Below are 23,330 nucleotides of genomic sequence, written 5' to 3'. Positions count from 1 at the left end.
ATCAGTGCAACAGCAACATAAACAAATTCTAGTTTTAATATTAACTCTTTATTTTAAAAATTAAGGTAAATGGAACTGTGATTATATTTTAAGTAAAGCTGTCGTCAACCAAAAGGTTGTTTAGAATATCAGAGTGCTTTACTGGGCGTGGTGGTGGTGGTGGTGGTGGTGGTGGTGGTGGTGTATTCCACTGCCTTCCTCAAACTGTCACTGACTCATCCAGGCAGTTATAGGTGAATGTATGGTTCCACATGCCCTCGAAACCACAATGCCGCTCATAGTTTCACTATAACAAATGTTGCTAGTAATGAGGTAAGTGACAGATGAAAATATCAGCAGCAACTGGGAACTGAACTGATGATTTTTCTTATTTGTAGTCCCACACTTCAGCACTGAACCACAAAGATATACATTGTATAAATTAATAAGTGTATGTGCTGTCAACCTTGACAAATATTTGAATGCTCTAATAGAGCGAGCACCCCCGTCCCTCCACATGCACACACTAATTTAGTGGAAAGTAATTTATGAAATAGATAATGAAATAACTGTCAGTTAGATGATAGGGGGAAAAGTTACATTCATTCAAATAATTCATAATGAGAGTAATCACAAAGTGTGTGTGCTAATGTTAGTGGAATTATTGCACCATAAAAGTATAAAATAGTACTCATTTATAATCAAAAACCTCTCTAATTAGGTTGACTTGAAGACATGGTGTATGTGTCTTACAGAAGTTTTATTGCTGGCTTAAAGAAATAGGACAAACTTAGAAGTGAAAAGCTGAATATTTAATTCATGGAAAAGGCTGAAAAACTGACAAAATTATTACTTAGAAGCCACTACTTCTAAAAGTTTTTTATTTATATTTATGGATTGAATATCTGTGCTAATTTCATGAATTTGTAGTAACATTGCAGCTATTATTGCAGTCTGTTGCTTAGTTTATCTTCATAAATATCAGTGTAACTCCATGATCAGACCCAATGGACCATGCAGTACTGACTGGCTGCCTAGTCATTTTTTACAAAGTAGCATTATGTGGTGTGGAGAGGCTTGGTGTCAGCAGTCAGCTCTTGCTGCCACTGGCAGCTTTCTGACCTTGGAGCCACTAGTTCTCATTATTCAAGTAGTTCATCAGGCTAGTAGCACCCCATTCCTATCTTACCACCAAGGAAAATTCCCTGGTGGTTCTAGAAACTGAACCCGGGTCTCCCACGTGGAAGTGTAATACACCAAAGCCTCACCTGCAGGGGTGGACGAAGTATCCATCTATTTTTAAGACTAAGCAGCAAGTAGTAGCAACAAAGCAAGAGGGTGAGTGCCAACACTAAAAATCCAAAGGTTTAGGGTTTGATCCCCTAGAAATTTTTCATTAATCACATCTATCACCTCTGCACATAATTTGATAAAATAAAAAATACCAAGTTGCATTTTGATTTGGAGCTCACATTAAACAGGCTATGCTTGTCAGCTCAGATTTCAGGCAGGAGGTGAAGACATACCGCCCGAAATAGGACCAAGTTTAATAAGGCAGTGTGAGTTTAGAACCAAACTCCATCTTCAAAGCTGCTCTAGTGGTGCAACTTTTTGTTGCAATAAAGGTAGTTGCTAAATTTCAAAAAGTAACCTCCTGATTCTGGAAATCTTACTCTGCTGATACTAAATAGTGGCAGACCAGACAACCTCTAGGTAATTTGAATTATGTTACTGACATTCCTGAAAGTTTCTCCACCTGCAATTAGTCTGCATCCAGAAGATTCTGCTGTGTAGTAGATTTGTAGAACATAACTAGATTAATACTTTTGGATGCATTGGAAATGTTAACCCTTGGTTTCATATTATGCTAAAGCCCACTTCTCGCAGCCTCCCTAACTTTGTTCTCCTTCTCCTCACCCAATAAATCAATGTACATTACAGACTCTATCGTTGTTTTTCAGGTGGTGGAGATTGTAAGTCGGAGCAAGCTTGGAATAATACAGATTCATTTGTTCAAAGTAGACTTGGAGAAGGCATGGTTAGTTCTCCTTCACCAACTCATTCTATTGGTGATGTCTCAGAGATGCAGCAAGGAACTGTATCATCAGTTAATGAAGGCTTGAAGAGGTTAGAAGAGGTTAGTGCTATGTATCAGATTAAAGTTAAAATATGTTAACAATTTTTGTGTGGTGTTTACTTATTTTTGTACTGAATGTTCCAAGCGAGGTGGAACAGTGAAAAGTCATAGGAAAAGCATATCTGAGGATAATGTTTCAAATCCAACCATCCAGTTAGTTTTATCATGGATTCTCTAAATTATTTAAGGCAAAAATAATGGGATAGTTCCTTTAGAATGGAATTGTGTAATTTTGAAGCTTATTGATGGTCTTTTCACATGTTTTGACATATGCGCAATGTCATTTCCATTTCTGCCAGTCCCTGTCCATTGACTGCAACATGTTAAATTTTGCCTGCAGGACATCTCACATTTTAGTAGTATACAAAGTGTTGCAGATAATGTTCTTTTCTCTGTAATATACAAAATAACAAGGGGAAACAATATTGTCTTAATTAACTGTAATAAACATTTCTCTTCCTGCAGAGTTATGAATATAATTTATTTAGTTATTTTCCACATAGTGACATGAACAAGCTATAATTTTTAAAATAGAACACAATTTTTGTCATGTAGCTGATATATTTAAACCAACTGTGCATAAATAAATTGTAATCAAATTTCTACAAAGTTTACTTCAGGAACTAGAAATGTTGAGACTGGGAATGGACCAATGTTGTGTTCAATGTTCTGGTGGCAAAATGTGCACGTAAGTGATGTGTCCAAACTAGTACTAATTTTCATTAATGCAAACCTTATTGCACCTTCTAAACAGCATGCAAATGAGACATAAGGTTGTTGGTATCATGGAGCGCAGAACTTAACTGATGTTCTGTTTGAAGTCACCTGGGTTGTGGGTTTGGTGACATAAACATGATTCTTTAGGCATCCCTATAAAAAGTAATCTACTGACATTAAATTGGGTAACTGTGAGATGTTCCTGAGGATTGCCAAAGTCCTAACCACCTTTCAGGGAATCTATTGTTTAGGTCTTGTACAACATTACACGCAGAACAGGCTGGATGATAATAGTGTTGCATCCACATATGGTGTCTATTGTCTTGGAAGACATTATCAGGGATAGCACTTAAAATTTTGAACATTAAAACCTCAATACGTCTTACTTGTCACAGTACTGGCCACAATTTAATCTCAAAGGATTCTGAAATACGCAGCTAAAATTCTGTGGTTCAATAGTGCATATTATTATAGTTCACTGCATCATAATTTGTGATGTGGTTTTGTGAGAGAACATAACATATTGTAAGGCACCAGGAGTTAAAATATTAAATTTGATGAAAGTAACTGATCGAAATTGTTCCCTTGCAGCTCTTGTCAGCCAGCAACTTTCCATGAGCTGGCATTGTTGGAGGTATTAAAATTCCTGTCTTCCCATAAAGTTTTTACATACTACAGCTCCCTTTAATAGCATGGAACTTATTTCCTGTAATCTTAACACATGTCCTATTGTGTTGTCCCTTCTTGTCACTGTTTCCAAAATCTTCCATTCTTCACTAATTCTGCAGAGACCACTCCATTCCTTATCGTATCAGTCCTCTTAATTTAAACATCCCTATACAGCACTACATCTCAAATGCTCCAATTCTCTTATCTTCCAGTTTTCTCTCGCTCCACGATTCACAACCACACAGTAATGGGCTCCAAACATACATTCTTAGAAATTTCATTCTCAAATTAAACTCTGTTAGTAAACTTAATTTGTCCAAAAATGCCCTCCTTGCCTCTGCTAGTCTGCTTTTTATGTCCCCCTTTGCTTCATCTGCCTTGTGTTATTTTGCTTCCAAGGTAGCAGAATTCCTTAACTTTATGCTCCAAATTTTTATGTTAAGTTTACCACTAATCTCAATTCTACTACAAGTCTTTACTTTCACCTTTCCTCAATGTATTCTGTCCATAGTCTGTACTCATTATGCTGTCCTCTCCATTCAACAGATCCCATTATTTTTCACTTCAACTGAAAGTTGCAGTGTCACTAGAGAATCTTACTTGGCTGTGTCATGTTGTAACCAGTATAAAGTCCAAATCTAAGAGCAGTGCTTTGAGTGAAGTGGGACGCATGGCACTGAAAGCAGATGGAGAGGGCTGCTTCTGTACAAACATGGAATATTGCAGAATACACAAGACATGAAATTTTGAGAACCTTCCAGATGCGATAAATACTAAATAACAAATGATTGCGGATGGTCGGTGTTGACCGGCGACCTTAAGCACACCAGCCCAAGCCATGTCAAACTGCATGTGCACACATACACAGCCTGTGGCATTGCTCCCTCTTCTGGGGAAAAGTGTGACATGCTGTTTCAGAATTTCTCATTGGAGCTGACTACTGCACCTTGGATGTAGATCTTGTCAATGGTTCCACATATAGCAGCATTGGCAGCTCCTCACATTCTGTTTGAGCATCAAAGATAGCCCCCATCCATCAAAACTTCACCATTGTTGAGTGAGTCTTTGTTTCCTTGAACAAGAAGTCTCAATCAATCTGCACCTCGGAGTGTAGTAGGGCTTCGTGTGGAGAACATGGATGACATCTCTGAGCTTTGGTCTTCTTGGTGAATGGTAATAATTGTAGACTTGGTTTGCAATTTCAGACACATGCCAAAGGAAAAGATGTGCCCCAAAGTAACACTTTCGTAGTTTTTCTGTCAGTCCCATGTTCCTCATAAGCATAAAAATCTGTAGCAGGTGTCCTGGGCTATATCGCGGGGCAGTTTGGCATTCTAGTGGTCTAGGTCCTTCTCTGGGTCCTGCAGGGTCTGTATATGAGCCAGCTGTCTTGCTTCTTCAGTCCTGATGAGGAGGTCTTTCATGTAGTCGTCCTGTGTATCGTCTGGTTGAAACAGGAACAGTTTATCCTTTGTTTCGGCTTTGCAGCTATAGAGCAGAAAGAATGGTGTAAATCTCGTAGTGTCTTGCTCAGTTGTTACATGTAAATGTCATGAACTGGCAGTATTGTATCCAGTCTCTGTCCACATCATTTTAAAGATAGAGTATACCTGCCAACGTATTAGTGTTCCATGAGGCCATTCATCCTGCAGCATCTTTCTCTGCTTCCTACCAAATTATCCATTGTTCAGCTGTCAACATCCCATATAAGTGCTGGTTGATAGGTGGATAATTTGCAGTGTTGATATTGTGTTTTATCATGATTTGAAAGTATTCAAAAATTGTAGCAAAATGGGTAACACTCGCCAAACATTCATATCTTGGGCCAGATGCAGTTAGTAGCTTCCTCCTCTACATTTTGTGTAGTGGTAGTGAAGCACAATTGTTTGTCAATGGAATTAACTGCCCTCTCTGGACTTGGTCGGCTGCCCCTAATGCACACACCTTTAGGGATAAGCTTTGACTGCACCTGACAGTTTGTAATCAGATGTGCTCCTTGACCACCTAAAATGCTTAGGACAGTATTATGAAAAGGACAGATTGCTACTCACCATAGAGGAGATACCAAACTGCAGGCAAGCAAAACAGAACTCTCCCAATCTGGTAGTCTTTCTGTTGTCCTTGTCCTGTGGCTCAGCATCTCCTCTGTATGGTGGGTAGCAACCTGTGCTTTTCATCTTATTGTTGTTATTCCATCTTTGATTTTTCCATTGTTTAAAATGCTTAAGATTGTCGCTGGCATATCTGTTTTTCCACCCCCCCCCCACCCCCCCCACCCCCCTGAATAGCTTTTGTCAAATGCAAAAAGTTCACTTCAGCTGGACATCTCGATTTATGATTGGATCTCATCTCATTGATGAGACGGCAGGATAACAATAACTGCTCAGAGCAATTTTTATTGTGTGTTCTAGTTGGAATAAACTTGTTAATCTGGAGCTCTGATCTTCCATAGTCTTGTTGCTTGTGATGCGTGCTAAGTCCCATCTGAGAGTATTATTAAGTACATTCTGTTAAAACAACAAATTCAAAGGTATGTTTTCTGTCATGAGTAGCATATTTTTGCACACATGTTCTTGTGGGTTGGAGGTATTTCCAAGTTTTAACTTTCAGCACTCTCACCTTAATATTGCAGAAGATAGTCTTTATTTTTTAGCTGGTAATCAGCTTTTGGCATTACAGAAAATGAAGCCGCTAAATTGACTAGTGCCCAAACATGGCTGTCGATGATATTTACTGATATTTTGGTGACTGTCATCTATGGAGGACTTCAATCTGCATTGGGCTCACCTCTGTAGATGGTCACTTCACTTAGTTTTCATGAATTCAATGGCTAGGCAAGTGTCAGGTACCTCTATGTGACAACAAGAACAGCCGCAGCTTATTGGAACTTCTCATCCTGGGTGCATTGTTGGGTTTTGTCCCACAGGTCAGCTATAACAGTCTGCAGTTGACTGGCACAAATAAAACTGTTGTGACAGTTGACATCTGGTGGTGTTAAATGCTTGCCTTCTTTCTCTTTAGTAGTGTGCAAAGTGTCTAGGATTGGAAACATGTTGGCATTTTGTCCTCTCTCCTCCAAATGTCTGTTCTTCTGTGGACTGTTATACTTAATGGAGGAGTGGGTAGTACTTGCTTTGGTCAGGTGCTGGGCTGTAGTTTCATAGCTCTGGCAGAAGTCTGAGCTGACAGTCCATTCTTTCTGGGACACTGACTGTTGGTGAAGATTGATTCTAAAGATACCCATCTTCAACAGTATCTTACCTTCTAGTGTATAAGGTCAACATTCATTGTTGCTATCTTGTGATTACTCAGATAGTTATGGTTGCTGTGAAATAACCTCTCCTCATTATCTGGAGCATGAGAAAGTTCATGGGTGTCTTCCACAACTGCCATAGGGAAGACATTCAGGAGTCAGTCGTGCATCTTTTGTCAGTCTCTTGTGTTGCATTTCCTTGTTGCACTGGCAGAGGTGATGGATTCCTGTCATTGTGACATATATTACAAGAAGAGCTTGGTACAATTCTTTTGCACATCTTCCATGAAGTGGGAGAGTTTGTCAGCTTGTCATATTCGCATTCACGGTGCAGCATAGAAAAAAATCATGTAGTAGGAATGTATTGTTTCCCATGACATTGGGCCTTCTTCAGTGGGTTTTTCTGCTAAGTGGACTTTCTTTTCTGTTTGCCAAATGTTTTCTTGAGTTCAGCCTGGAATTTGTCCTGATTGTCAAGCTTATCTTTGTTATGTAACCACTGCTGGGCTGTGCCGTCAGAGTAAAAGGATGGATTTGTCAGACATAGAATTTCAACACACCTATTGCTCTTGGTGATTTGAATGTGTTCAGCCATTTTGTGAATCCTGACTATTTCCAGAAAACACTGATGGGTGCCTCATGTGCAGCTGACTTACCATTGTTTTGGAATCCATAAGTATTGTGCCTACATATATCTTAGGAATGCTGAATTGTTTGTATTTATGTTCCTGTAGGCAATAACTTTTACATAATCTAATTATAGCCCCACTGGTGTTTTGAAGTATCTGATATCTCCACCAAACAATTGCACTATCATAACACTACTAGTCCAGATCCAAAGGTAGGGTCGTCAATGAAGTAAAAGTTAGCACTGAAAGCATATGGATTACAAACACCACTGTACAGCCATAATAGAACTGAATTTAATATACAGCACTGCTACTTGTACAAACATCAGATATTCCAGAATGTGGAAATCACAAACATAAGAAATTTTGAGACCCTTCCAGAAATGAAATACTGGATAACAAATAATTGCTGGCTGTATGGTTTGGATTGGCTACCTGTAACAGACCAGCCAGTGATGTTAACTGCTATGCCACACTGCATGAATCAAAATTCACAGCAGTATCCTTTTATCCTCTATTTTAATCCCACTCCTGAACCTTTCTCTTATTTCAGTCATTCCTTCTTTGAACCATAGGGGTGAAAGACTATTTCCCTATCTTACACTCATTTTGATTCAAACATTTCATTCTTAATCTTGGAATATTGTTTCCTAGTAGTTCTTGTACATATTGCACATTACCCATATTTCCCTGTAGCTTACTTGTATTTTTTCTTAACATGTGGTAGCCAGTTTCTGAATACGTAAGGCTGCAGCTGACTTCCGAAGTTGTTAAAGCCAATTTGTGTCAGTTTTCTTTGTACAGTAACTTAGGTCTTTTAAGTGTTCAGCCTATGTAGTTCACAGTGCAAGTATTACATTGAATTTTGTTGACACCAGTCCTCTTGTACTTCTGAACTTCATGTTGTAAATTGTTCCTTAGCTTAAAATTGCAGCAGATTATTGGTTTAAATATGGCACTGACCTTAAAAGATTTAAAATACTAGTCTCTTTTTGAGAAAGATGACAGAAGTATGGGATTGTCACTCTTAGTATTGTACATGGCAGTCGCCTTCAAATTCATATAATTTCCTTGCAACTTAACAATATTGTGAAAGAAAAGTTGCCACTTACCATATAGCAGAGACACTGAGTCGCAGAGAGGCACAACAAAAGACTGTCACAAATATAGCTTTCGGCCAGACTGACTGTGGCCAAAAAAAACAAGTGGACCACCCTGTAGCTGAACACGCTGCCAGACATGATACCCCTCATCTCAATGACTGCTTCACAGCCTGTGCCATATGGATTCTTCCCACCACCACCACCAGCTTTTCTGAATTGCGCAGGTGGGAACTTTCCCTGCAGTACATCCTACGTTCCCATAACCCTCCTGGACTCGACCTTAGTCACTGTCCTCACCCATCCAGCCCCCTCCCTGTTCCCATTCCAGCACTACACAGCAGTCATTTCACCGCCACATCCAGTATTTTATTTTTTATTTTTTTATTTATTTTATTTATTTATTTTTTATTTATTTTTTATTTATTTTTTATTTATTTTTTATTTATTTTTTATTTATTTCTCTCCTTTCCGCTACTTAGCCCCTACCCCCTCCGCACCTTCTCTCCTACCCTCCGTCTAAACTGCAACACTTCACTGTCCGCCACTCCCACCATACTATCCCTCCCCCTCCTTGCCCCAATCCCCTCCTTACTGCCACCCATCATGCACTGGTGCTGCTGATAGCAGTGTAGTGTCAGCTCTGACTGCAGACTTGTGTGCAAGTTGCACGTGTGTGTGTGTGTGTGTGTGTGTGTGTATATATATATATACTGCTGACAAAGGCCTTGATGGTCGAAAGCTATGATTGTGTGAATCTTTTTATTGTTCCTATCACGGCTCAGCAACTTTCCTTCTCTCGTATTGTTACATGATGTAATCTAACCATAATCCCTCATGGTGTCTAATATTTTCACTAGTATACCTACTCCTCCAGATAATTTTGACTGCTGTATTAGCTATCAGTAGCCAATATTTCTTACAGAACTAGATTACCCCTCCTTTCACATTCCTACTACTGGCCCCATAGTCTCTGGCAACTTTGTCTGCTATTCCTTGCCCTGCTACAGCAATTCCATTCACTCAGAATTTAGATTTGCATTCACTTTATATGAGGGGTGTGAGAAAAATGACTGATTTTTCTATCTACCAAAGTTTTTATTTTTTCAAACAGTATTGTCCCCTTCAAAGTAGTTCCCTTAGACAGCTGTAAACTGGTGGAGATGTTATTGAGTCTTAGTAGCAGAATTTGAAGGCTTAAACTAGTAGAGCAGGTAACATGTCAATAACATTCTTTTGAATGTTATCCAGTCTCAAAATGATGCCTTTCAACATATTTTTCAAATTTCAGAAACGAATTTATGGAATCAGATCAGGAGAATAGGGTGTTTAGATGTCAGAAACTGTGATGGAAGTAGTCATGACATGAGGTGTTGTCAGGAGGCAGCATCCACTTGACTGCAGTGTCTGGTCTCAGTTCATCCTTTCCTTGAGCCTTTCAAGAACATCTTTGTAAAAGGTCATTCTGATTTCACAAGAGCATGCACACTTTTGACTTTTTTGTCAGCTTTTGAAGTTGAAGGGCTCCCTGAGCAAGGTTAATCTTGAGTTGTTCTTAGCCTTCCAGAAATGATTTGCACCAGTTAAAAACTTGGGTTATGGTAAGGAATTTTCCTCGTAAGCCTGTTTAAGCTTTCCAAAAATCACCCTCACAGATTCTCCAAGTTTAAATTGCATAATGTTGCTCTAAATTCTGCTGTTCTATTTTCATAATGCACAACAAAAACACAACTTCACTGATGGCACTCCGAAAAATCGTTTGATGGCTGTATGGAGCTGAAACTGTGTGTCTGGAAGGGATGAACACACTGATCTAAACAAGTAGAAAAACACAGTGTTGCCAGATTGTTTGCCGTGCAGTCTCATTAATTTTCTTATACACCTTGTATACTGAATTGTGTGTAAAATATCAGCATACCTTCTCCATCTTTCATCTGTTGTTCGATCAGCATATACATACCTGAACTACTTCTGTTGGCGTTGGTGTGCTGTTGTTTCTGATCAGAATAATCCTATTACTGAATTGTTCACAGTAACTCACTCTTGTTCTGCCTTCATATTTGTATGAATCCTATTCCTTTGTATCATTTTCTGACATTGTTGATATTATCGTACTTTCATCTAACCAGAAATCCCTATCTTCTTTCTGTATTACTTCGCTGATCTCCAATATATCTAGATTCAGCCTTTACATTTACCTTTTCAGGTTGTTTTAGTTCCCTACCTCATTATGTCTGACATGCGATGTGCTGTCGTGTAGAACATTAACTTTCATTAGTAATTCAATCATTTTCTAATGGTAACTTCACCTTCAGCAGTCCCGTGTCAAGTGGAGAATTGTGCAATATTTAGCCAATGGAGAGATCATAAAGACACCTTTTCAGTTACATGCCATATGTCCTGTGGATACAAATGTCTTTAATCCAGTTGTTTTCATAGCCTTCTGCGTCGTCATGCTGCTGATCAGTGCTGGTTCTTCTGCCTTCTAGAGTAAGTTTCCTGCCAAAAGGATGCCCCCACACTCCATTCTTACATTTTCTTTGAGAAGGCTGCTGGTAGAACAAAGGTGTCTCCTTATACTAAGAGTCTTTGGCTACCATAACTGATCATTTTATTCAGAATTTAAGCAGTTGTTGGGACTGAATACAGGACCCAGAACATTTTGGTTACTGGTCAAAAATGATAACCTTGGAGCATAGGTGACCAGCTGATGGTGTATTGTGGCTAAAACACTCCCACATTCTCATTTCTTGCCAATCTTAAGTCTGTTACTGTTGCACCTTCTGAAACTGTTTGTTTCTTGATGTTGTTCAGTACATACAGGGTGTTTCAAAAATGACCGGTATATTTGAAACGGCAATAAAAACTAAACGAGCAGCGATAGAAATACACCGTTTGTTGCAATATGCTTGGGACAACAGTACATTTTCAGGCGGACAAACTTTCGAAATTACAGTAGTTACAATTTTCAACAACAGATGGCGCTGCAAGTGATGTGAAAGATATAGAAGACAACGCAGTCTGTGGGTGCGCCATTCTGTATGTCGTCTTTCTGCTGTAAGCGTGTGCTGTTCACAACGTGCAAGTGTGCTGTAGACAACATGGTCTATTCCTTAGAACAGAGGATTTTTCTGGTGTTGGAATTCCACCGCCTAGAACACAGTGTTGTTGCAACAAGACGAAGTTTTCAACGGAGGTTTAATGTAACCGAAGGACCGAAAAGCGATACAATAAAGGATATGTTGAAAAATTTCAACGGACTGGGAACGTGACGGATGAACGTGCTGGAAAGGTAGGGCGACCGCGTACGGCAACCACAGAGGGCAACGCGCAGCTAGTGCAGCAGGTGATCCAACAGCGGCCTCGGGTTTCCGTTCGCCGTGTTGCAGCTGCGGTCCAAATGACGCCAACGTCCACGTATCGTCTCATGCGCCAGAGTTTACACCTCTATCCATACAAAATGCAAACGCGGCAACCCCTCAGCGCCGCTACCATTGCTGCACGAGAGACATTCATTAACGATATAGTGCACAGGATTGATGACGGCGATATGCATGTGGGCAGCATTTGGCTTACTGACGAAGCTTATTTTTACCTGGACGGCTTCGTCAATAAACAGAACTGGCGCATATGGGGAACCGAAAAGCCCCATGTTGCAGTCCCATCGTCCCTGCATCCTCAAAAAGTACTGGTCTGGGCCGCCATGTCTTCCAAAGGAATCATTGGCCCATTTTTCAGATCCGAAATGATTACTGCATCACGCTATCTGGACATTCTTCGTGAATTTGTGGCGGTACAAACTGCCCGGCCACATCGCACGGCCGACGTCTTTAATTTCCTGAATGAATATTTCGATGATCGTGTGATTGCTTTGGGCTATCCGAAACATACAGGAGGCGGCGTGGATTGGCCTCCCTATTCGCCAGACATGAACCCCTGTGACTTCTTTCTGTGGGGACACTTGAAAGACCAGGTGTACCGCCAGAATCCAGAAACAATTGAACAGCTGAAGCAGTACATCTCATCTGCATGTGAAGCCATTCCGCCAGACACGTTGTCAAAGGTTTCGGGTAATTTCATTCAGAGACTACGCCATATTATTGCTACGCATGGTGGATATGTGGAAAATATCGTACTATAGAGTTTCCCAGACCGCAGCGCCATCTGTTGTTGAAAATTGTAACTACTGTAATTTCGAAAGTTTGTCTGCCTGAAAATGTACTGTTGTCCCAAGCATATTGCAACAAACGGTGTATTTCTATCGCTGCTCGTTCAGTTTTTATTGCCATTTAAAATATACCGGTCATTTTTGAAACACCCTGTAAGTACACAATGCCTGATGGAGCTCTTCAACAAGGATACCTCACAGCATAAGCCATGACTGCTTCATTCGCATCGTGTTGTCACTTGCCAAGTGGTAGTAACACACAAACACTCTGTGGAGGTGTATACTGTGCTTATTTCACATAAATATCTACAGCTGACCAAACCTCATCTGTTTGTGCGTTTCAACCTGGGGGTTGTTTAAGGATAAATTCTATAAAGTAACCAAATGTGACTTCCAACAGTGCATTGAGGAAGTTTGTCACTACATCACACCTGCTGCTTCATCTCTCACCTGCAGGTCACTTAGAGAGTGCAAAGAGTTATGAATTGAGCAGAGTGGTGACTGGTTCGAACAGCTCTCTTAAATAAAGTCTGCCACCAGAACATTCATGTGAACATAGTGAATTCTGTACTGTATGCAGCAGCCACCCCTAAAACTTTGCACCTTTCTAGTTCCCTACATAAAATTAATAGCAATTTGATGTAAACTGATTTTTACACAGATGGCCGAAGTACATCAGTTAGGCGATAGAAACAATTATATTCTGTTCAAAAATTGTAACCCATTGCAGTTGGGCCAGGTGATCCAGCAGTAAAGCATGTACTTGGAAACTGAATTGTCGTGGGGTTGAACCGTGGTTGGACTGTGGGTATTTTAAATCTGTTCAACTTGGCCTTCACCTGTCAATGATGAGACAGTTCGCCAGGAATGACATGTGGTTCTGATAATATTATTACTATTTCTTTACTTTCTCAGACGTTAAGTCTGGTTAAAATGGAAAGTGACGCGGACCTTCATCAAGCGTGACTTCCTTTTAACTGTACGGTATATGTTAACATTGCATTTAGGAACTTTCGGGTAATTTAACATGTATCAACAACTACAGATTTCTGTAGTTGTCTATATAAGTTTGGATGTAGCTGTATTGCATTGATGTACTGGTGGATATTGTGTGGTATGACTCCTGTAGTTGATAGTATAATTGGTATAATGTCAACTTGATCCTGATGCTACATGTCCTTGACTTCCTCAGCCAGTTGGATGTATTTTTTAATTTTTTCTCCTGTTTTCTTTTGTATATTTGTTGTATTGGGTATGGATATTTCGATTAGTTGTGTTAATTTCTTCTTTTTATTGGTGAGTATGATGTCAGGTTTGTTATGTGGTGTTGTTTTATCTGTTATAATGGTTATGTTCCAGTATAATTTGTATTCATCGTTCTCCAGTACATTTTGTGGTGCATACTTGTATGTGGGAACATGTTGTTTTATAAGTTTATGTTGTAAGGCAAGCTGTTGATGTATTATTTTTGCTACATTGTCATGTCTTCTGGGGGTATTCTGTATTTGCTAGTATTGTACATCCACTTGTGATGTGATCTACTGTTTCTATTTGTTTTTTGCAAAGTCTGCATTTATCTGTTGTGGTATTGGGATCTTTAATAATATGCTTGCTGTAATATCTGGTGTTTATTGTTTGATCCTGTATTGCAATCATGAATCCTTCCATCTCACTATATATATTGCCTTTCCTTAGCCATGTGTTTGATGCATCTTGATCGATGTGTGGCTGTGTTAGATGATAAGGGTGCTTGCCATGTAGTGTTTTCTGTTTCCAATTTACTTTCTTCATATCTGTTGATGTTATGTGATCTAAAGGGTTATAGAAGTGGTTATGAAATTGCAATGGTGTAGCCGACGTATTTATATGAGAGATTGCTTTGTGTATTTTACTAGTTTCTGCTCGTTCTATAAAGAATTTTCTTACATTGTCTACCTGTCCATAATGTAGGTTTTTTATGTCGATAAATCCCCTTCCTCCTTCCTTTCTGCTTAATGTGAATCTTTCAGTTGCTGAATGTATGTGATGTATTCTATATTTGTGGCATTGTAATCGTGTAAGTGTATTGAGTGCTTCTAGGTCTGTGTTACTCAATTTCACTACTCCAAATGAGTAGGTCAATATTGGTATAGCATAAGTATTTATAACTTTTGTCTTGTTTCTTGCTGTCAATTCTGTTTTCAGTATTTTTGTTAGTCTGTGTCTATATTTTTCTTTTAGTTCTTCTTTTAGTTCTTCTTTAATATTTGTATTATCTATTCCTATTTCTTGTCTGTATCCTAGATATTTATAGGCATCTGTTTTTTCCATCGCTTCTATGCAGTAGCTGTGGTTATCCAATATGTAATCTTCTTGTTTAGTGTGTTTTCCCTTGACTATGCTATTTTTGTTACATTTGCCTGTTCCAAAAGGCATATTTATATCATTGCTGAATACTTCTGTTATCTTTAGTAATTGGTTGAGTTGTTGATTTGTTGCTGCCAGTAGTTTTAGATCATCCATGTATAACAAATGTGTGATTTTGTGTTGGTATGTTCCAGTAATATTATATCCATAATTTGTATTATTTAGCATGTTGGATAGTGGGTTCAGAGCAAGGCAGAACCAGAAAGGACTTAATAAGTCTCCTTGATATATTCCACGCTTAATCTGTATTGGCTGTGATGTGATATTATTCGAATTTGTTTGGATATTAAGTGTGGTTTTCCAATTTTTCATTACTATGTTTAGGAACTGTATCAATTTAGGATCTACTTTGTATAGGGCTAACCCCCCCTTTTAGTGTGATGAGTTGGTTCAGGACAGAACTAAAGAAGCCTCGGACAAGCGCCGTCATGGTCGGGGACGACGCTTGAACCCTATGCCCGCCCACAATGGTAACGACACTGCTAGCCAACTGGAAAATGATTTAAATCCAAATAGAGGTGTTTTGCAGGATATGCTTCCTACAACCACCTTAGAAGGAAAACAAAGGCAGAGGATGAGATGGTCAGATGAAGTTAATCGACACCTCATGTTCTGTTATTACCAAGCAACAAACCTAGGAACCAACACAACTGGATACAGATCACAAGTATACACAACATTTATTATCAGATACCCAGAATTAAAATTTTTAACAGAACGACGACTAGCTGATCAGATCCGTGTAATAATCAAAAATAACAGGATACCCCAGTCAGAATTAGAAAACATCAAACAAGTAGTACAACAAATACTGGAACAAAATAATGTGCAAACAGAAGAAGAAGAAAATAGAGTAATGGACTCAAACATCCCAGAGCAAACAAACAAAGAACAACACGCATCAATTAAACAATCAGGGGAAAACAAAATCTTGCGACAGCCACCAGAATAAGCACAAATAAAACACGAAATGACACACATGTTAGATATAGAAGAAAAATTTCAGCTGACATATATAGAATACAAAGACACAAATACAGACATTAGACCATTCTTGCATAGACTGCCAAGTAAACCACAAGTCGAAACAACAATAAAAACTATCAACACAATCATGCACAACAAAATACACTCCTGGAAATTGAAATAAGAACACCGTGAATTCATTGTCCCAGGAAGGGGAAACTTTATTGACACATTCCTGGGGTCAGATACATCACATGATCACACTGACAGAACCACAGGCACATAGACACAGGCAACAGAACATGCACAATGTCGGCACTAGTACAGTGTATATCCACCTTTCGCAGCAATGCAGGCTGCTATTCTCCCATGGAGACGATCGTAGAGATGCTGGATGTAGTCCTGTGGAACGGCTTGCCATGCCATTTCCACCTGGCGCCTCAGTTGGACCAGCGTTCGTGCTGGACGTGCAGACCGCGTGAGACGACGCTTCATCCAGTCCCAAACATGCTCAATGGGGGACAGATCCGGAGATCTTGCTGGCCAGGGTAGTTGACTTACACCTTCTAGAGCACGTTGGGTGGCACGGGATACATGCGGACGTGCATTGTCCTGTTGGAACAGCAAGTTCCCTTGCCGGTCTAGGAATGGTAGAACGATGGGTTCGATGACGGTTTGGATGTACCGTGCACTATTCAGTGTCCCCTCGACGATCACCAGTGGTGTACGGCCAGTGTAGGAGATCGCTCCCCACACCATGATGCCGGGTGTTGGCCCTGTGTGCCTCGGTCGTATGCAGTCCTGATTGTGGCGCTCACCTGCACGGCACCAAACACGCATACGACCATCATTGGCACCAAGGCAGAAGCGACTCTCATCGCTGAAGACGACACGTCTCCATTCGTCCCTCCATTCACGCCTGTCGCGACACCACTGGAGGCGGGCTGCACGATGTTGGGGCGTGAGCGGAAGACGGCCTAACGGTGTGCGGGACCGTAGCCCAGCTTCATGGAGACGGTTGCGAATGGTCCTCGCCGATACCCCAGGAGCAACAGTGTCCCTAATTTGCTGGGAAGTGGCGGTGCGGTCCCCTACGGCACTGCGTAGGATCCTACGGTCTTGGCGTGCATCCGTGCGTCGCTGCGGTCCGGTCCCAGGTCGACGGGCACGTGCACCTTCCGCCGACCACTGGCAACAACATTGATGTACTGTGGAGACCTCACGCCCACGTGTTGAGCAATTCGGCGGTACGTCCACCCGGCCTCCCGCATGCCCACTATACGCCCTCGCTCAAAGTCCGTCAACTGCACATACGGTTCACGTCCACGCTGTCGCGGCATGCTACCAGTGTTAAAGACTGCGATGGAGCTCCGTATGCCACGGCAAACTGGCTGACACTGACGGCGGCGGTGCACAAATGCTGCGCAGCTAGCGCCATTCGACGGCCAACACCGCGGTTCCTGGTGTGTCCGCTGTGCCGTGCGTGTAATCATTGCTTGTACAGCCCTCTCGCAGTGTCCGGAGCAAGTATGGTGGGTCTGACACACCGGTGTCAATGTGTTCTTTTTTTCCATTTCCAGGAGTGTAAATGAATATACAACTATGGAAGAGTTACAACTACTGGTTTATATAGGAGCACTCACTACACTAAATATACACACTAGGCAGAGATCAGAACCAACCAACACACAGAAGAAACCCACAAAACCAGCATGGCAACACAGGCTACAGATCAGAATAGAAAAACTGAGAAAGGACATCGGACAGCTAACACAATTTATAAGAAATGAAATGTCAGAAAAAAAAAAGTTAGGTAAAACCTCACAACAAGAAGCGATAGAGCAATTAGATGAGAAGAAGCAGAAATTACAAGCATTGGCCAAACGACTTAGGAGATACAAAAAAAGTGAAAATAGAAGGAAACAAAACCATTCAACGCAAACCAAAAGAAATTTTACCACACAATAGATAACACACACATTAAAATAGACAATCCACCAAACATAACAGACATGGAACACTTCTGGAGCAACATATGGTCAAACCCGGTACAACATAACGGGCATGCACGGTGGATACAAGCAGAAACAGACACATACAAGATGATACCACAAATGCCTGAAGTGATAATTTTGCAACATGAAGTCACCCAAGCTATTAATTCTACTCACAATTGGAAAGCCCCTGGAAAAGATAAAATAGCAAATGGAGTGCGAGTGCGCGCGAGTGCGAGTGAGTGAGTGCGCGCGCGCGTGCGCGTATACCCGTCCTTTTTTTCCCCCTAAGGTAAGTCTTTCCGCTCCCGGGATTGGAATGACTCCTTACCGTCTCCCTTATTTTAAGTGGCGATCCTCCCCCACTCTGTCCCCACTGCTCTCAGCTGTGGACGGTAAGACACCTTTTAATTGAATGCCCCTATTTTAATCCGTTACGCTCCCGTCTACAGCTATCGCCTGATCTATCGTCGATTTTAGCAGATGACACGCGCTCCGCCGACCGCGTTCTCCAGTTTATTAGTGACTGTGAAATGACGTCAGTCATTTGAAGCTTTTTGTGGGGACAACCAACCCCTTTCTGTAGTGGATTTTTAAGCATTCCTTCTGCTTTTAGTTTCTCCAATTTTATGACTTTGTTCGCATTGCTGCTGGTTTTCAATTTCGGTTTTTTACTGTTTCCTAAGTTACGGGCTGGGCGCTAATGACCATAGAAGTTTTGCGCCCTAAAACCACAAAACAACAAAAAAAAAAAAACCCTCTCCCTTAAAACCCACATCCTTTAGTCTTTCCCTCTCCTTCCCTCTTTCCTGATGAGGCAACAGTTTGTTGCGAAAGCTTGAATTTTGTGTGTATGTTTGTGTATGTTTGTGTTTGTTTGTGTGTCTATTGACGTGCCAGTGCTTTCGTTTGGTAAGTCACATCATCTTTGTTTTTAAATTATTTAACAGTTACATTGCAGACCCATACACATTCCCTGATACACTTACACATGGAATAACTTATCTGAAACCTAAAAATCAAGCAGACACAGCAAACCCAGCTAAATATCGCCCCATAACATGCCTACCAACAATATACAAAATATTAACTTCAGTCACTACACAGAAATTAATGACACATACAACACAGAACAAAATTATAAATGAACAACAAAAGGGCTGTTGCAAAGGAGCACGAGGATGTAAAGAGCAACTGATAATAGATGCAGAGGTGACATATCAAGCTAAATCTAAACAAAGGTTGCTACACTACGCATACATTGATTACCAAAAAGCTTTTGATAGTGTACCCCACTCATGGTTACTACAAATATTGGAAATATACAAATTAGATCCTAAATTGATAGTTCCTAAACATAGTAATGAAAAATTGGAAAACCACACTTAATATCCAAACAAATTCAGATATCACATCACAGCCAATACAGATTAAGCGTGCAATATACGGATACAATATTACTGGAACATATCCACACAAAAATCACACATTTGCTATACATGGATGATCTAAAACTACTGGCAGCAACAAATCAACAACTCAACCAATTACTAAAGATAACAGAAGTATTCAGCAATGATATAAATATGCCTTTTGGAACAGGCAAATGTAACAAAAATAGCATAGTCAAGGGAAAACACACTAAACAAGAAGATTACATATTGGATAACCACAGCGACTACATAGAAGCGAAGGAAAAAACAGGTTCCTATAAATATCTAAGATACAGACAAAAAATAGGAATAGATAATACAAATATTAAAGAAGAACTAAAAGAAGAACTAAAAGAAAAATATAGACACAGACTAACGAAAATACTGAAAACAGAATTGACAGCAAGAAACAAGACAAAAGTTATAAATACTTATGCTATACCAATATTGACCTACTCATTTGGAGTAGTGAAATGGAGTATCACAGACCTAGAAGCACTCGATACACTTACACGATCACAATGCCACAAATATAGAATACATCACATACATTCAGCAACTGAAAGATTCACATTAAGCAGAAAGGAAGGAGGAAGGGGATTTATCGACATAAAAAACCTACATTATGGACAGGTAGACAATGTAAGAAAATTCTTTATAGAACGAGCAGAAACTAGTAAAATACACAAAGCAATCTCTCATATAAATACGTCGGCTACACCATTGCAATTTCATAACCACTTCTATAACCCTTTAGATCACATAACATCAACAGATATGAAGAAAGTAAATTGGAAACAGAAAACACTACATGGCAAGCACCCTTATCATCTAACACAGCCACACATCGATCAAGATGCATCAAACACATGGCTAAGGAAAGGCAATATATATAGTGAGATGGAAGGATTCATGATTGCAATACAGGATCAAACAATAAACACCAGATATTACAGCAAGCATATTATTAAAGATCCCAATACCACAACAGATAAATGCAGACTTTGCAAAAAACAAATAGAAACAGTAGATCACATCACAAGTGGATGTACAATACTAGCAAATACAGAATACCCCAGAAGACATGACAATGTAGCAAAAATAATACATCAACAGCTTGCCTTACAACATAAACTTATAAAACATGTTCCCACATACAAGTATGCACCACAAAATGTACTGGAGAACGATGAATACAAATTATACTGGAACATAACCATTATAACAGATAAAATAACACCACATAACAAACCTGACATCATACTCACCAATAAAAAGAAGAAATTAACACAACTAATCGAAATATCCATACCCAATACAACAAATATACAAAAGAAAACAGGAGAAAAAATTAAAAAATACATCCAACTGGCTGAGGAAGTCAAGGACATGTGGCATCAGGATCAAGTTGACATTATACCAATTATACTATCAACTACAGGAGTCATACCACACAATATCCACCAGTACATCAATGCAATACAGCTACATCCAAACTTATATAGACAACTACAGAAATCCGTAGTTGTTGATACATGTTATATTACCCGAAAGTTCCTAAATGCAATATAACATATACCGTACAGTTAAAAGGAAGTCACGCTTGATCAAGGTCCGCGTCACTTTCCATTTTTGACCAGACATAACGTCTGAGAAATGAAAGAGATAGAGATGACGACGACGACGACGACACTACTATTAACTTATTGCTGGAACATTGGGGAAAATAACTTAAAATAAATTTGTAAAAGTGATTATATCATGCTATGCTGCAGTGTGGGACTGGAACTGCTCAGTGAATTTTGGAAATATTTCAGCAGCTGTTATTTTTATACTAACAAATTACTTCTGTAGGAATATCTTTTTTGGAATAATTTATGTTTGTAGCTCTGCGGAAGAAGTCTCTCATGTTGACCTATCTAAATAAATATCCCTTTCACCATTACACAAGAAGTAGTCTTTCAAACATCCTCCCTACTATAGGCCCATTTGCATTCTGTCAGTATTTATCTAAGGTTTTAGAATAAATAATTCAAAAGTGACCGATGTAGTGAAGTAAGAAATGGATCGACAGGAGGTGACAGTTAAGAGCTTTTTGGATTGGAACAAAGGGCCACAGTAGAGGGATGCAGTATGAGTTGTCTAACAAGGATCATTATTGGGCCCATTAATTGCTAATGATGTCAACTGTTCTCCCCATTTGCAAATATCAGTTATGTGCTGATGACCTTCAATTATATCTGAATGCAAGTCTAATAAACCTGTGCACAGCAGTCCAGTGTGTAAATGCTGATTTACTTGCCTTATCAGTGGGTGCAGAACATGGGTTTGAAACTTAATCCACCTGAAAAGCAAGCAGTCTGTTGCTCAAGAGGCTTATAGCCCTTCAGTTCAGAAAATCTCTGCCACCCTTAATCCTAAACAGCAAAGAAATAATCTTTTCTTCCCCTGTAAAGTATGGAATATCCTCTATGGATTTCAGCATCAGAACTCGCATCGGCTGGAACTGGTGACCTAAGCTTGTGCACAATAAGTTCATGATGTATGTTATTTATACCATACCCCCTGCCTATTAATATATTATGGCTGCATGCCAACAAGCATTGAGACCTTCTCAATCATTGCCCTCCCTGTCCGCCTCTGTAGTGCAGTGGTAGCATTACCACCTACCATGCAAGGGGGGCCTGGGTCAGATTCCTGGCAGGGGACTGGGTGTTGTGTGTCCAGTTTCATCATGACATGAAAGTGGCGTCAACTAAAGACTTTCAATATGGCGGCCAATAAATGCCATACAATCATTTCATTTTTTCATTGCCCTCCCTGTAATTGATGTTCAACTCTTAAACCATTATCTGAACACCACTGCAGAAATACCTATCCTCAACAAAGTAAAATTCTTCTGTACCACTACGTAACTCTCATATTCTCTGTATCATTTTCTAGTGTAATTGGATAGATAAACTCTAATCAATCTGTGGCAGGAGAACACAAACACAGATATAGATTTGCAGGTTTTTGGAACCAGTGGCTTCTCCTTATGGCAAAAGGGTTGAAAGGGAAGGTAAAGAAGTGAAGGAAAGAGGATGGTGAGGTATGATATGGTATGATGAGAGTTTGGGAAAGTCTCCCAGAACCCAGTCAGGAAAGACTGATTAAGTCTTTCCTTCTCATCCCGTCCAAAGTTCCCCCCGACCTGGGGTTCTGGGTGGCTTTTCTGAACAGTACCTTCCCCTTCAAACCTTCTGTGAGAAGGAGCCACTAGTTAAGAGAGATTGCAAATTTCTGTGCCTTTATTGTATGTGCTGCTGCTGCTGCTGCTGCTGCTGCTGCTGCTGCTGCTTGGTGGCTAGATTTTTTATCTAGCCAATTAAACTATAACATTTTCTGTATCAGGACCCTGACTTGACAGACTTTCTCAGAATATAAGTTGGAGACAGTGCCTATCGATGCAGCACTTCTGCCTTTTGGTGCATTGTCTCTTCATTACTAAATAATTTGTAATTTTCAACTAGAACTTCTAGTATATTAAAATACAAGGGTATTCTTTTAAAACATAGCTGCATTCTGTTTATCCCTGGTATAAAATACTGTTTTTGGAAAGTTACTACTCGCCATATAGTGGAGATGTTGAGTCGCAATAGGCACAACAAAAAGATTCACACAATTATAGCTATCGGCCATTAAGGCCTTTGTCAGCAACAGACGCACGTGTGGACGCATGCACGCACGCACGCGCAACTTGCACTCATGTCTGCAGTCTTTTCAGTTATGAGACTGCAGATGTGTGCGTGTATATTGCTGACAAAGGCCTTAATGGCCGAAAGCTATAATTGTGTGAATATTTTTGTTGTGCCTATCGTGACTTGACATCTCAGCTAT

General features: G+C 40.0%; 1 protein-coding gene across 2 annotated transcripts in view; it reads left to right on the top strand.

The window, feature by feature from the left end:
• LOC126235343 (deformed epidermal autoregulatory factor 1) overlaps positions 1-23,330 on the top strand; it is a 67,794-nt gene that overhangs the window by 32,004 nt on the left and 12,460 nt on the right. For both annotated transcript variants that reach the window (XM_049944073.1, XM_049944067.1), the window contains exon 7: positions 1,941-2,116. In XM_049944073.1, coding sequence (XP_049800030.1) covers positions 1,941-2,116 — 176 coding nt within the window. The remainder of the gene's footprint in view (positions 1-1,940; positions 2,117-23,330) is intronic.

This window comes from Schistocerca nitens, chromosome 1, assembly GCF_023898315.1.
Source record: "Schistocerca nitens isolate TAMUIC-IGC-003100 chromosome 1, iqSchNite1.1, whole genome shotgun sequence".
Taxonomy (NCBI): Eukaryota; Metazoa; Arthropoda; class Insecta; order Orthoptera; family Acrididae; genus Schistocerca; species Schistocerca nitens.
Note: the sequence above shows the minus strand (reverse complement) of the source record. Positions and strands in the feature narration are given on the sequence as shown.